This window comes from Hipposideros armiger, unplaced genomic scaffold, assembly GCF_001890085.2.
Source record: "Hipposideros armiger isolate ML-2016 unplaced genomic scaffold, ASM189008v1 scaffold_18, whole genome shotgun sequence".
NCBI lineage: Eukaryota > Metazoa > Chordata > Mammalia > Chiroptera > Hipposideridae > Hipposideros > Hipposideros armiger.
In genome coordinates, this window is record NW_017731368.1 from 2,145,921 (window position 1) to 2,157,605 (window position 11,685).

General features: G+C 53.6%; 1 protein-coding gene and 1 long non-coding RNA gene across 5 annotated transcripts; one reads left to right on the forward strand and one right to left on the reverse strand.

Moving 5' to 3' along the window:
* Positions 1–751: 751 nt before the first annotated feature.
* LOC109375143 (uncharacterized) lies at positions 752–1,103 on the reverse strand. The gene is made up of 3 exons (XR_002122516.1): positions 1,012–1,103; positions 879–934; positions 752–793 (listed from the first exon to the last, which is right to left on the reverse strand). It is a non-coding gene; the product is annotated as an uncharacterized LOC109375143 (long non-coding RNA).
* Positions 1,104–1,157: 54 nt separating this feature from the next.
* Positions 1,158–9,779, forward strand: CCDC51 (coiled-coil domain containing 51). Of its 4 annotated transcripts, none has more exons than XM_019630345.1 (4): positions 1,158–1,248; positions 6,314–6,633; positions 8,114–8,278; positions 8,789–9,779. In XM_019630345.1, the coding sequence occupies exons 2-4, from the start codon at positions 6,322–6,324 to the stop codon at positions 9,542–9,544; spliced, it is 1,233 nt and encodes a 410-aa protein (XP_019485890.1). In that variant the 5' UTR covers positions 1,158–1,248; positions 6,314–6,321; the 3' UTR covers positions 9,545–9,779. The 4 variants fall into 4 exon arrangements, with proteins under 4 accessions (XP_019485890.1, XP_019485896.1, XP_019485880.1 ...); XM_019630351.1 differs by lacking the exon at positions 1,158–1,248 and adding an exon at positions 1,257–1,363; XM_019630335.1 differs by lacking the exon at positions 1,158–1,248 and adding an exon at positions 4,525–4,547.
* The last annotated feature ends 1,906 nt before the right edge of the window (positions 9,780–11,685 follow it).

Sequence of the window (11,685 nt, forward strand, 5' to 3'; positions counted from 1 at the left end):
GATGACACTCCCATCATCCTGTGTAGCTCACAGTGATTCAATAGGGCATACATAACGGGGGGGGGGGGGGGGGGGGGGGGGGTTCACTAACTTGATGAATGTGAACAGCATTTAAGAAGCACAGAAAATACCGGGGCTGTTGGGCTTGAAAAATCTTTAGCTGTGTAATCAATTTCTCTTATATAAAGAAAAAAGAAGAGGCAGAACGGTGGGAGATTAGGTTAAAAAAGCATATAGCATAATAGCCTGCCAAGGAACCTGGACGTTATATTTTCGTCTAAGTGTATCCAGAAATGAAAAGACTCAGGATGCAAAAGTATTTACTAGCGTTAACAACAGGAGCAGCTAAAAAGCAATGACATAGGACTTTGGGGCAAGAAATTGTGGAGGATATTTGGACACCCAACTGTATGACTTGTGCCTAAGATATATGAGTTTCTGTGTTTGCATTCCTGCCGCTTCCCCAAGGAAGGGGAACGCAGACCGCCTGGGAGGCAGGAGACGTCGTCTCTAGACCCGGTCTGGCTCCCGCCCCTTCCTGCTGCGGCGAATCCAAGCCTGGCTAGGGCCATCCGCCGCAGCGGACACCAAGAACGGAGACCTCGGCACTCACCGACGAGGCAGGCAACGGACCTAGCCGGGCCCGTGTCCACACTGACGCTCAGAACGTCTGTCGGGTTTGGATTCTACCTAGCCCTCACTTACCCAGGGGGCCCTTCCCCGCGGCCTTCGCTTTTAACTCCTCGAGTTTCTTCTGCTCCTCTTTTTGCTTCTGCTTGAATGCCTTTTCGTCCTAGGGAGAAGCAGAGCGGGTTCACTCCAGGCGGGTTTCCCAGCCCCTCCGCGCCCGCCCACGCCTCCGCGCCGCCCTTCCTTACCTCGTCCATCTCCCTGGACTGCTTCTTGGGCTGCTTCAGCGGCTTCTTCTTGCCACCTATGGGCGACATGAGCACGCTCAGCCCGGCCCCCACAGGGTCCCGTCACTTCGCCCCGCCACCCCCTCACACTCACCTTCGCGGCCGGACATGGCGCCTGCCGCCCCTTCCCCAGACCCTGCCACCGGAAGCGGAGCTCCTGGTCCCACCCCTGAGCCTACGCCTCCACGCGGGCCAGCTGATTGGCTCCTAGTCAGGAAGCGGCGCTCTCACTGCCGGAAGCGGCCCTCTGGAGGCGGGCGCTAAAGTCTCAGAGATCAATTGAGTGGCGGGCGCTCGGTTGGGGTTACAGCGCCGGTTCTAGGCGGGCCAGGTACGGGGAAGAGGGTTTGAGGGAGGCATTCTGCCAGGCGAGGCTCCGGAATCCAGGATGGGTGCTTAACCGGAAAGCACCAGGCCTGGGACCGTGCGTGGGCAAAGCACTGCAGGTAGATAGAAGGGCGTGTGCAGAGGCCTTGAAGTTTGGCGCATTTCTGGAACCCAGGAAAGCACAACGTGACTGGAAGGAGATGCGGGGGAGGTGGCAGAAGTGGGCCAGGGCTAGCTCACCTGGTCCTAGAGCTTTGGAGGCCACCCGAAAGAGTTTGGGTTTTATAATGTACGGGGTGCAACTTTTTGCAAATTCTATTCATTCATCCAATACATTTTTGTTGAATACTTACTATATGCAGATAATGTTCTAGGCACTGAGGATGCAGCAGTGAACAAAACAGTGCCTGCCCTGGCATAGCTGACATTCTAGTGGGTGAGACAGACCATAGCCCAGTAAATAAGTGAAATACATGTCCCAGGTCATGTGATAATGTGGGCGGAGAATAATAAAGCAAAGAAACTGGGTAAGGAGTGCCGGGGTGGGGGTGGATGGCAATGACAGTTGAGCAGGGACTTGAAAAAGAGGAGAGAGAGAGCAGTACAGAGAGTGGATGCTTGTGTGAAGGCTCTGAGGTGGGATAGCTTAGTGTGTGCCAGCTGTATCAGGCAGTCCATGGTAACTATGTGAGGTGAAGGATGTGTTAGCTAACCCTATTGTGGTAAACATTTAGCAATATACAGGTAGGTGTATCACATCATCACATTGTATACCTTAAATATATACATTGTATATGTCAATTATATTTCCATAAAGCTGGGGTAAAAAACCATCCTGTGGCTGCAGCAGAGTGAGGAAAGGGAGACTAGTGGGAAATGAGGTCAGAGAAGAATGACAGCCTGGAGGTGGATGTCCTGTAGGCCATGGAAAGGATTGGCTTTTACCTTGAGAGAAATGGGGAACCATTGCAGGGTTTGAGCAGAGAGAGACGTGTTGAAAGGGCCACTGTATTAACAATCGACTCTAGGGGCTAGAGTAGAAGCAGGGAGACCTGTCAGGAGGCTCCTAGAATAATCCAGGCAAGCGATGATGGTCATTGGGACCAGGTGGTAGTAGTGGCAGGGGCAAAAGTAAGAGGGATTCTGGACTTAAGAAGGAAATAGCATTAGCTAATGGATTAGATGTGAGGTGGAAAAGAGTCAGGGATGATGAGAGATTTTTGGCCTGATATGGACTTGGGGTTCCCATCAACCAAGATGGAGAAGGCTGCGGGGAAAGCAAGTTGGGGAGGGAAATTATGATCCCCATTAACCTTGCATCAGAAATGTAGATTGGGCAGTTTGGTAAATGAGCCTGGAATTCAGAAGAGAGGCCTGGGCTGGAGAAGGTAGTATAGTTGGTTTTTAGTTTGAGGTAACAGCTTTATTGAGATATAATTTACATACCATATAATTCTACCTAATGTGTACAGTTCAGTGATTTTAGTATTTCACAATGTTGTGCAACCATCACTATAAATTTTAGAACATTTTTATAGATTTGTTTTAAAGCCATGGGACTAGATGAGAGAAGAGTCTGAGGACTGAGTCCCGGGGCACTCTGTGTGGGAAGGTTAGGAAGATGAGTGGGGACCAGAAGCCAAGTGTAGAAAGCGTTGCAAGGAGAAGGAAGCTATCATGAGGCACAGGCCACTGGCAGGGCAAGTAATGAGGACAGAATTGATCACTGGGATTTAGCATTGTAGGGGTGACCTGGCCAAGAGCAGTTCCAGTGGCATGGTGGGAGGGAAGGCCAGATCAGAGAGCGTTTAAGAATGGGAGAAGAGGAGCTGGAGACAGCACGTACGGACAGTCTGTCAAGGAGTTTGGCAGAGAAATAAGGCAGTTGCTAGAGGGGGTATCAGATCAATCGTCTGAGGAGGAGAGGACATGGGACCTGGGGCCCAGCTTGGTCTTCCCTGGAGCATGGATTCTTCATGCTGAGGAAAAAGAGAGAAGGTGGAAATGGGACAGACACTGGCAGGTGGGAAGGTGTGGGACGTTCTCTTCCAATTTTTAGATATTTTCTTTGTACAAAATGAGGCAAGCCATCAGCTGCAAGTGAGGATGAGGTACAGATGATGGAGGTTTGAGGAAGGGCATTTGGTGGAGAAGGTCATCAGGATGGAGTGAGAGAATGGATTTGGAGGGGCAAGATTCTGTATTTGGACCTCAAGGCCCTGCTTAATTTGGCCTCTGTCCACCTGTCCAGCCTCTCCTCCATCCATTCTCATCTGCTTCCCAGCTGCCCTGGCTGCCTTTTAGGTTTTAGATGACCTCAAGCACTTTTCCACTTTCCCCCTCTGCCAGAAACATCTTCCCTTTGCTAGTTGAGGGGTTTGTGAGACATCTCAGGGGGGAGGAGCTGAGAGACAGGCTGGGGCTGGAGGGTGGGAGACTGAGAGGAGAGACTGGAGCGGAGGAACAACGGGGGGTCATTGGTGCCTTCCCTCATGAAGCAAAGTCCCTGCTGTCACTAAGCTTATGTCCTAGTGATGAAGGGCTAGGCAACAAATAGAGAAGGCACTATGTGTCTGATGGAGGAAAATCAAGCAGATAAGGTGGCCAAGGAGGGAGTGGTCAAGGAAGGCCTTGCCAAGAGGTGATATCCGAGCAAAGACATAGACGTCAGCGGGAGCTGACTGTATTGTAGAGGAAGAGTGGTCTAGGCAGAGGAAGTAGCAGGGTCGTGCTTAGCATGATAGGGTGGCTGGGGTGGGGTACAGGGATGGAGAGAAAGAAGGGGGTGAGGACCGAGACGACCAGGGCTTGTTGGCCACTGGCAGGACTGGTGTTTTTTTTTTTAAAGATTTTTATTGGGGAACTGGGGGATGGGAACAGCACTGGGGAATCGGGGGAAGGGGAACAGACAAGTTGCTGTCCTTTTGTTCTTCAGTCGAGTTGTGGAGGACGTTGCTTCACTGGCTCAAGTTGGCACCATCATTGCACTCTTCCTGGGCGAGGCAGATCAGTCGCCGGCTTCTAGATGGCGGCTCACGGTGGCTGCTGGCTGCTCATGCTGGCTGCCGGCCACACACGGTAGCCCATGGCAACCCACTGCAGCAGGGGCTGCAGCCTATGCTGTTGCCGGTCGGTGACTCACGGCAGCCCAGCTCCTGGTTGAGCTGTTGTTCAGCATCTTAGCTGTAGAGGGCAGTGTCACTGGCCCTCATATGTGGAATCCGAACCAAGGCTCTCTGGTGTCCCAAGCCAGCTCTTAACCAATGCGCCACTCGGCCGGCCCAGGACTGGTGTTTATGCCAGGTGAGATGGGTGCTGTTAGGGGTTTCGAGCTGAGGGATATGATCTGACTTACGAGTTAACAGCATCTCATTGCCACGTGAAGGACAGCTATGAAGGGCAGGGAGGAAGCCAAGACTTCGTAGGAGGCTGTAGCTGTCATCTCTGCCAGGGATAGGTCCAAGAGCGGGTAGCTGGTGGAGAGAGAGCTGGGAAAGGAGGCTGAGAAGGTCGGAGGAAGCCTAGAGGGGTAGTGATTTAAAAAAGACAGGGTGTTGACAGCTGCAGAGAGGTTGGCGAAGAAATCTGAGAAGCACCTGCTGTATCTGGCAAGGTGGACGCTTTGCAGGGCCTCCAGGAGAGCAGCCTTGGTGGGATGGGATTGAGAGAGGTGGTCTGAGGAAGTAGCGACAGCCCAGGTAGACACCTTTCTGCTGAGCGCTGCTGAGAAGGAGCGTGCGTGCTATGGTTGGCAGGGCTGCAAGGCTGTGTGCTTTGCTTTGATGAGGGGTACACCCGCAGGATCATTGTGGGGTCACAGCTTGTGTGCAGTGGGCGCTGGCATTGAGGCCTAGGAGGCTTGCCCGACCACTGGGTCATGCATGACGTGTTCCCTTGGGCCTTATGAATGGGACCCAGGGGTTCAGGTATGGCACCAGCTTGAGACCACTGTTAAAGGGGTGCGCCCTTCTGTGGCTCTCAGCTCGGGCCCACTTTGTCTAGGAGGTATGTCCCTCCCCATCCGACTTTGTTTTCCAAAGGGCTTGAGCTGCTCTAAGCACAGCTCAATGGGTAGGAGGCCCTGAGCGGGTTTGTTTCACATCACCTTACGTCAGGAAGCCCCTTTCTTTGTAACTGGAGTGCCTCCAATTTGCCTTCCTATCCCGTTTCCTCTCCTTTTTTCTCTCTGGCCTCATTCTTTGGCCACCAGGTGTCACTCTTGACAGCCAGAGTCAGTATTCCAGGGCTTGTAGGGTGGAGGGGCAGCTTGGCCAGAGGAGGGTGCTGCTGGCTCAGGTTTCCCCGGGAGCCTGGGTCACGTGTCCATCTCTTTGGGGGGTTTCTCAGAGTCACAGCTGCTCTTGGGCTTAGGCAAGGCCTGACTGGATAATTGGGGACTCCCTGTGCCGTTGAGGTGGAGAAGTAGGCGTTGTTGGGGCCCACACATCAAAGCAAAGTTGAAAAAGGAAAGATTAAAGAAACCTAACCTGTTGAGCGGTGACTAAGGTTGGTGAGGAGGGAGAAAGCTTAAGGAAAGTGAGAATGTGAGACTGGCAGTTGGAAAGTCTGGGCTTGCAGGGTAGATGGAGAAGAGTTAGTGGGAACCTAAGAAAAGTTGTCCTCTGTCCCCAAAATCCCCTCAGTTCCACAGTTTCCCCGGGAGCCTTTATCAACATTGTGGGCTTTGTCAGCATGGGCGCAACTCAGGTTTGAGAATTTTCTTTGACATCATCAGAAACCTGGGCATCAGAATTCTTATCTGAGTCATAAGAGCCCTGGGGGTGGGGGAAGGTGGGTGGAGTGAGAGGGCCTGGTTTGTGTGGCTTCGTGGAGGGAGGTGGAAGGCGCGATTTCCTAACTGTTCTTTGTGTCCTCTTGTCCGGGTGCACCCAGGGGGAAACCTGACCACCGTGGCTGCCGCCTCCAGGCCCAGGGGAGTAGCGCTAAGCAGAGTAGCATTGGACTTTTTAATGGAAGTTAGTCATTTCAGAACTGTCCCTTGGTCTTGAAACCTGACTTATGCCCAGCCTCTCTAGGCTGTGAGTTGATCTGTCTGGTGTCCCCCACAGATTTCCTGATGACAGGGTGCAGCCCTGTGTTTGCCATGCAGCACGTCGTGGGTGTGCCCCCTGTGCTGGTGCGGAGAGGCCTCCTTGGAAGGGACCATTCTGTGACCAGGACTCTCTGCAGCCCAGGCCCCAGCCAGCCAAGAGAGAAAGGACCTGAGGAGGTGGCCCTTGGGCTGTCCCACCGTGTCACTGCGCTGGGAAGAGCCCTGGGGCGTGGCATTCGGCAGCGAGCGTCCTCCACAGCTAAGACTTGGTGGGACAGATATGAAGAGTTTGTTGGACTCAATGAGGTTCGAGAGGCCCAGGGAAACGTGACTGAGGTGAGGAGGGGAGCCCGAGTGGTTGGTCCTGCCCTCTGACGGGGGAAATGTGGCCTGGAGGCTCCTGCCAAGCAAGTCACCAGCCACGTGGCTGAGAAGCCACCACGAGTTGCCTTTTCTTGAACAAATACCACTAATAGGGGGTTTGACTGTTTCTCACCTGACAGCTTACTGGGGTGAAGATCTCTATAACTGTACCCCCACCCACCCACCCTGAAAACAAGTTGCTGTGTACCAGCGAGCCCCTACCCATTAGCATCCTTTCTGTCAGGCCAGCAAACACTTCCTTCATTGATGGTTTGGGGGTTGGTGGTGAGAGTTCCCTGTAGGCTTGCTGCATTACAGTGTCCTCAAAGCCCTGTGTGTAATTAAAACACCCCTTGTGAAGGCAGAGGCCCTGGGAAACGTCCTTCTGTGAGGTCAAAAGAGCTGCCTGTCTATCAAGTCCTTTGTGGCAGAGGAAATACATTCTGTCATCTCCGTTCCCACTCCTGCCTCGGTGTGGACCAATGTAGTGAGTGGGGAAGAGCCCGGGCTTCACCTGGAGGTTTTGAGGCACGGTGCTGTCTCTCCCCTTGGAGGTCATGACCTTGGTTGAGACGGAGTTCCTGGGTCTGCAGAATGGAGGCTGTAGCAGTGCCTTTCATGGCCCTGTTGTGAGGTGTAAATAAGGTAACACACGGAAACATCTTTCATAGGTTCTTTTTTTTAAAATTATTTTTTATTATGAAATACACATTTTTTAGAATTAGTTTCAGCTGTACAACACAGTGCACTAGTTATACTTTTTACCCCTCGAAGTGACAATCCCTCTCCCCCAATCGGCTGCCCCACTTCCCCCCAATATCATACATATCTATTACAATTCCCTTGACTCCACTCCCACACTATACTCCATGTCCCATGACTATATATATATTCACTTATAGTTGACATACAATAGTATACAACATCAGCTTCAGGTGTACAGTGCAGTGATCAAGCCTCTTCCCCATCCATGATGCAAGACATGTGACCACCTGACACCCTACAAAATATTTACAACATTATTAATTATATTCCTCGAACTGTCTTTCATGTCCCTGTGGCAATATTGTAGTTGCGTATTTATGCTGTCTAACCCTTCCTCTTCTCCCTCATCCCCACCCCCTCCTCATAGGTTCTTTCCTGGTGTTTGTCACACTAGAGTTGGCTGGGTTTGGTGGACAAAGGCTGTGTGCATTCTTAGCTGTTTTCGAATTTCTCAGGGGCATGTTTTTTCTACTTGAATGGATAAATCCGGTGGTTCTGATGGGCGTGGCCCAGGGCTGCACTCTGAGGAGCGCTGGGTGAGCCAGGATTATGTGTCTGAGGGACTCGCTCTCCACCCTTTGCACTGACACCCCGCTGCCCTGTTCTCAGCCAAGCCTTGTTGGGAATAGACCTGAGCCTGGTGGGTGTGGAGAGAAGGGGCAAATGGTCTCCCTTGTTCTCTCCGCAGGCGGAGAAAGTGTTCATGGTGGCTCGGGGGCTTGTGCGCAAGGCTCAGGAGGACATGGAGGTGCAGCAGGCCAAGCTGAAGGAGGTGAGGGACCGCTTGGACCGAGTCTCCCGAGAGGACAGCCAGTATCTGGAACTGGCTACCCTGGAGCACAGGATGCTGCAGGTAGGCACCTCGGGAGGCAGCCCTTCCTCACCTGGACAGGGACCCTAGCCTGGCAGGTCATGGCGGGGCAAGGCGGAAACCCTGACTGGCCTGGTGGTCAGAGACCTGGTGAGGAGGTAAACCAGAAGCCCCTATGGAGGGACTGGGCCCCAGGCTTCCAGAGCCCATCCACCGACTTCCTCCTGCCTGGAGTACTGGGGTCCATGGGCCAGGGCAATATAATCTGCGCCCCAGATTGCTGAGGAGAGAGCACCATGGAGGGGGCTGGCCCCAAGAGTGCCACACACTTCCTGAGACTGCTCAGGTAGGAGCTTAGTGCAGCTTACCTTGACCACCCCCCATATTCTTCTGCTCCCCCCACCGAACCAGGTTTGTGCTGCCTTCATTCACTAGCATGTAATCTGTGCCAGGTGTGGGGCTGAGCCCCAGGAACATAGTAGTGGGACATCTGCTGGCAGCTGTGGCTGCAGGGTCCTATGGCTGCTGTATAATACAGCTTTCCTTCTGCAGGAGGAGAAGCGGCTTCGCACGGCCTATGTGCGTGCCGAAGACTCAGAGCGAGAGAAGTTCTCCCTCTTCTCTGCGGCTGTGCGGGAAAGTCACGAGAAGGAGCGCACTCGGGCGGAGAGAACCAAGAACTGGTCCCTCATCGGATCAGTCCTGGGGGCCCTGATTGGTGTGGCTGGTTCCACCTACGTGAACCGTGTGCGGCTACAGGAGCTGAAGGCCTTGCTCCTGGAGGCACAGAAGGGGCCTGTAAGCCTCCAGGAGGCCATCCGAGAACAGGCATCCAGCTACTCCCTCCAGCAGAGGGACCTCCACGACCTCACGGCTGACCTAAGGGGCCTGGTGCAAGCTAGGCCAGGGCAGAGCTCTGGTTCCCAGGCAGGTACTTCCCACAGCCAAGACAGAGACACAGATGTCCTTTTAGCTGCCTTGAAAGAGCAGCTCAGCCATTCCAGGCAGGTCCGTTCCTGTCTAGAGGGTTTACAAGAGCAGCTTGACGGCCTGGAAAAGACTTTCAGCCAAACGGCTGGGGTGGTTCAGCTTGCAAAGGCTGTGGCACATCCAGGCCTGGTGGACCCAGCAGATGGGGCGCTGCCTGGCTCCTTGCTGGAGCAGGGGGTCGTGCTTATGGCGCTATCGGACATGGAGCAGAGGCTAGAAGCCCAGGTCAACAGGAACACCATCTACAGCACACTGGTCACCTGTGTGACAATTGTGGCCGCAATGCCTGTGCTCTACCTGTTTTTCAGAGCCAGCTAGCCCCCGGACCATCCTCTGGAGGGCCTGAGGGATGGGTGTGGATGCAGATGTAGTTAGAGAATCCCAGCAGTGAAGTGAGCCTTTGGGGTGCACACAACCTCAGCTGGAATCTGAATACCATCTGCGTGGCTCACCAGCAGGCATACTTTGCTTTTTAGGCAACGTTCGTTTACATTAATTATGAAAACTTTGTGCTAATGTCCAATAAAATGTCTTTGAATTTGTATTAAAGTAATTTATATCGGACTGAGTTTTATCTGCTGAAAATTGAGATTTGGGACTCTAGGGTTTGGCTTGGAATTAAGGTAATCACCCCCTTTAGTCCCTCTCTCCTCTCCATTGGTCTTGTCCTTGGTTCGGGACCATTTTGGATACACTTAGCCTCGAGGCCTGGATTTTCATTTTGGATTTCCTGGCCTGCCTGACCCCCATGTGGCGGGTGGCCTGGGTGTTCCCATGAGTGGAACCTAGCCTACTTCCCACTCATTGGTGACCATGGTTACTGCCCTTCTTCTGGATCACTTTCTCTGCCATGGTGGGGAGAACCTCCTGAATGGAATGCTGGAGCGATGATCAGAGGAGAGCAGGGAAGAGGGGTTGGGGGAAGGGTTAATAAATATTGCTGGAGATGTAATTACAGGGATTGATGGCCAATCTGGGTCCCTGGTGCAGAGTGCTTTGGGCAGGACTGGTGTGCCACGAGGGCTGGGTGTCCCACGCACAGCCCAGGGGTGGCCGAGCTCAGCCCATCAGTAGTGTGAATGGAGAGGCAGTGATGGGGAGAGGCCTCCCAGAGGTGGGAGGTGCAGTGCGGGGCATGGAGGCAGACTGCCCTGAGAACCACTGACCTCTCCCTTTTCAGAGGGGAAGGGCAACCTTTGACCTCCCGGGCTAAATGGCCCCTGTGGCCTTGTGTAGCCTTGAGTAAACAGGAGCAATAGGGAGGCACTCTGTACTCCCATTGATGTGGTGGACCTGCAGGCCTCCAGAACCTTTCAGAGCGAGCAGAGGTGCTCTACAGGGTATGCGGGCCAGGGCTTTGCAGGCTGGCTCAGCAGAGGCCTGTGGAGCCAGAGATGTTTCTCATGAGGCGCCCTTCCTTTTTGGAGCCTGTGCTCAGGCCTGGGCAGTGAGTATGGCCCAAGTGGCCCCATATGTGCTAAGAACCTCTGAGCACCTGGTCCCTTGGTCATTTGGTCACTTCATCCTTGTCACGGTTTTCTTTGTAATGGTTCCCCAGGATGGCATGGGATGACACGACCTTTGCACTTGGGATGCTCCCCTTTTGATGGGGTAGGAGGTGCCATATCAGATGAGGAGCACTGTGAGATTTGGAAGTCCCAGGTCCCCGTCTGGGTGAGGTAGGGCCTAAAGGGTGTGTATTTGAGTGAATGGATTTAGGGAGGGGAGGATTCTGGGCACGTGGAAGGGGCTCCCCACAAGCAGCACAGGCAGGAAAGCTAGGGTAGACTGACATGGCTGAGGTGGTGATGGGTGTAGGGGAGTGTGGAGCTTAAGGATAGAGAATGAGGTGGAAGACCTGGGGTGCCAGATTGGCAGTCACCTGGGGTCTCTGATGTCAGAAGCCAGGGATGAGGGAACGGGAGGGGGTTCCATGCCAGTGCAGACCAGGTACTGAGTGCCTGGCCTCAAGTGCTGGGAAAGGTAGAGGAAAGGGAGTGACCTGTGGAGTTGAGGAGGGAGAATTAGAAAGGCAGAGTCAGGTAGAAGAAGAGTGAAGGCAGACTCTTGAAGGGGAGGGCAGGGGCGGGGTGGGGGTGGGGGAGAACAGGGTGCCTATGTGGTGTTAGAGCCTTTTGGACAGTAGCAAGTATGGGTGACCTGAACTTTCTGGTTGAGGCTCCCCCCAAAACCTGGGGAGGCTCTGGGATCTTCCAGGGTGATGTGTGTGTGTGACAAATTTTTCATCCCAGGAGGCCATCCCAATGGCCTTGAGCCAAAGTCCTCCAAAAGTCCTAATAGGATGGGTCAGGTCCTGGCTCCTGAGTTTGCAATGGGCAGGCCAGGGTGAGAAGGGCCCAGCAGGGGGCACAAATGGGCCACTGGAGAGAACGCTTCTGCCCAGCGGTTCCTCCCTCCTAATGCCTAGGTATTTGTCAGTGAGGGAGTCTGGACTTGCC

Bases quoted from the DNA above. Each gene is read 5' to 3' on its own strand.
- CCDC51 (XM_019630335.1), top strand. The intron at 6,634-8,113 runs GTGAGGAGGGGA...TTCTCTCCGCAG, and splicing joins CCCAGGGAAACGTGACTGAG to GCGGAGAAAGTGTTCATGGT. The intron at 8,279-8,788 runs GTAGGCACCTCG...TTCCTTCTGCAG, and splicing joins TGGAGCACAGGATGCTGCAG to GAGGAGAAGCGGCTTCGCAC.